At 65.6% G+C, this 1,928-nt stretch overlaps 1 protein-coding gene across 1 annotated transcript; it reads right to left on the reverse strand.

Annotated features, from left to right (window-relative positions):
• Positions 1-183: 183 nt before the first annotated feature.
• On the reverse strand, positions 184-1,924 carry PDLIM7 (PDZ and LIM domain 7 (enigma); the record flags this gene model as incomplete). Its single annotated transcript, XM_009580272.1, has 5 exons — positions 184-281; positions 563-678; positions 1,165-1,285; positions 1,470-1,650; positions 1,728-1,924. Coding segments are annotated over 5 exons (702 nt in total), but the record flags the coding sequence as incomplete, so codon positions are not given.
• Between the last annotated feature and the right edge of the window lie 4 nt (positions 1,925-1,928).

Raw genomic sequence — 1,928 nt, forward strand, 5'->3', positions numbered from 1 at the left:
GAAGAAGCCACCCAACTATAAGGGGCTCTGGGCCCAGCGCCACCTCTGGCTGGAGCCGGGCCAGGAGCTGCCAGGAAAGAGGCAGGAGCAAGGGGAAGGGGTGAGGGCCAGCCTGGCTCCCTGGGGGCAGCAGGGAAGGGGAGAGGAGCATGCAGGGCCAGGGGCACGCGTGGGCACAGCTGAACTCCCGCCCCTCACACGTGGGAGAAAGCGTGGCTCTTGCAGAGCGGCTTGTCCTTCTTGGAGTAGAACGTCTTCCCTTCCAGGTTGGTCTGGCAGATCTGGGGAGGAGAGCACAGGGGGTCAGGTCAGGGGGGCCGAATCAGCCCCTGGGTCCCAGGGCTCAGCACCAGCACCACACAGATGCTGGGGAGCAGCAGGCTCAGAGCAGGGGCCCGAGCCACCAGCGCAGAGCCAAGTGGGGAAAACCTCGTGGCAGCAGGGACCCCCTGCCGCCGGTGTACCCCACAAAGGGAACAACCGGTGTCCCCCACACAGGGCACAACTGCCAGGGAGAGCCACGGCCCCCACCAGCAGCCGGGGAGGGAGGCACACGGCTCACCGCACAGACGAAGCAAGTGTCGTGCCAGCTGAACCCCAGCGCCTCCAGGAACCGGTCCCCAGCATCAATCTTGAAATCGCAGCCACGGCACTTGGTGCCAAACATCTTCTCGTAATCTGCGAGGAGAGGCAGAGCCCAGGTCAGCGTTTCCCCTCACTGCAGCCCCTCATCCCAGGGGAGCAGGGCTGCAGCAGAGCTGGGATCCCATGGGCACAGCCTGGGGACAACTCGCTGCCAGCTCCGGGGGGACGATGCCTGAGACACCCGGCAAAATGCCTGTGCCATGCAGGGTGGCCCCGGCTGTCACCAGGCCGCAGGGAGGAGGCGAACCTCATCTCCCAGGATGCAGCACTCGCCTTTGATGTACATCCTCTGTCATCGCCATGGCAACACGGGAGTGATGGCACTACCCAGCAGCCGGGGAGGACAGGGATGGAGGGCTCAGGGCCGTGGGAGGGGCATCTCTGCCTTCCCCACAGCCTGGGGAGAGCCCCGCAGCACAGGGCAGCTCACCCCCCACCCCTGTGGGCAAGTGCTGAGCCCTGACAGTGCCCGGTGCCCCGGGGCCATGCAAGGTGACACGTGGGGTCCCCGGGTCCTACCTCTCTCGCAGTAGGGCTGTCCCTCCTCCATGTAGAAGGCACGGTTGCGGATGGGAGTTTTGCACGCAGCACAGGTGAAGCACTGCACATGCCAGGTCATCTTCAGCGCGTGCATGACCTCCTGGAAGGGAACTGCTGTCAGCCAGGGGCAGGACCACCTTGCACCACGGGGGACCCCCTCCCAGGGTAGAAAGGGACAAGGGATCCCTGGGGATGGGATCAGGATGGGAAGGGACAGAGCTGGGGACACATAGGTGAGTGGGGAGCAGGGACAGGAGGTGTGGGGCAGGCCGACGGACACTCACCCCGGTGATCTTCTTCTTGCATTTGGCACAGCTGGGCGCATAGCGCGTGTCGTAGCACTTGGGGCAGAAGATGGAGCCTTTCTCCTCGAAGAAGCCGCCCTCATCCAGCACCTTCCTGCACTGGCAGCAGGTGAACTCCTCGGGGTGGTAATAATGTCCCAGCGCCACCAGGTAGCGTCCCCTGCAACAGGACAGAGTCACGTCAGCCATGCTGGGGCCCAGGACGCTGGCGTGGTGGCAGTGGTGGCCAGGGCTCACCTGATGACCTTGTTGCACTTGTAGCAGAGGGGCGTGCGGCCGGGCCCTACGATGGAGCTGCGGTTCTGCATGGGGGTCGGCGTGGCCGGCTGGCTGTGCTTGCTCACCACCGTGCTCGTCTTGTCTGGGGCGTAGCGCTCAGCGAACGAGGGGTCCACGGCCCAGGGTGGGCGGCTGGCAGGGCCAGGGGTGGCGGCGGGG

Source organism: Fulmarus glacialis, unplaced genomic scaffold (genome assembly GCF_000690835.1).
Source record: "Fulmarus glacialis isolate BGI_N327 unplaced genomic scaffold, ASM69083v1 scaffold26776, whole genome shotgun sequence".
Classification (NCBI taxonomy): Eukaryota; Metazoa; Chordata; class Aves; order Procellariiformes; family Procellariidae; genus Fulmarus; species Fulmarus glacialis.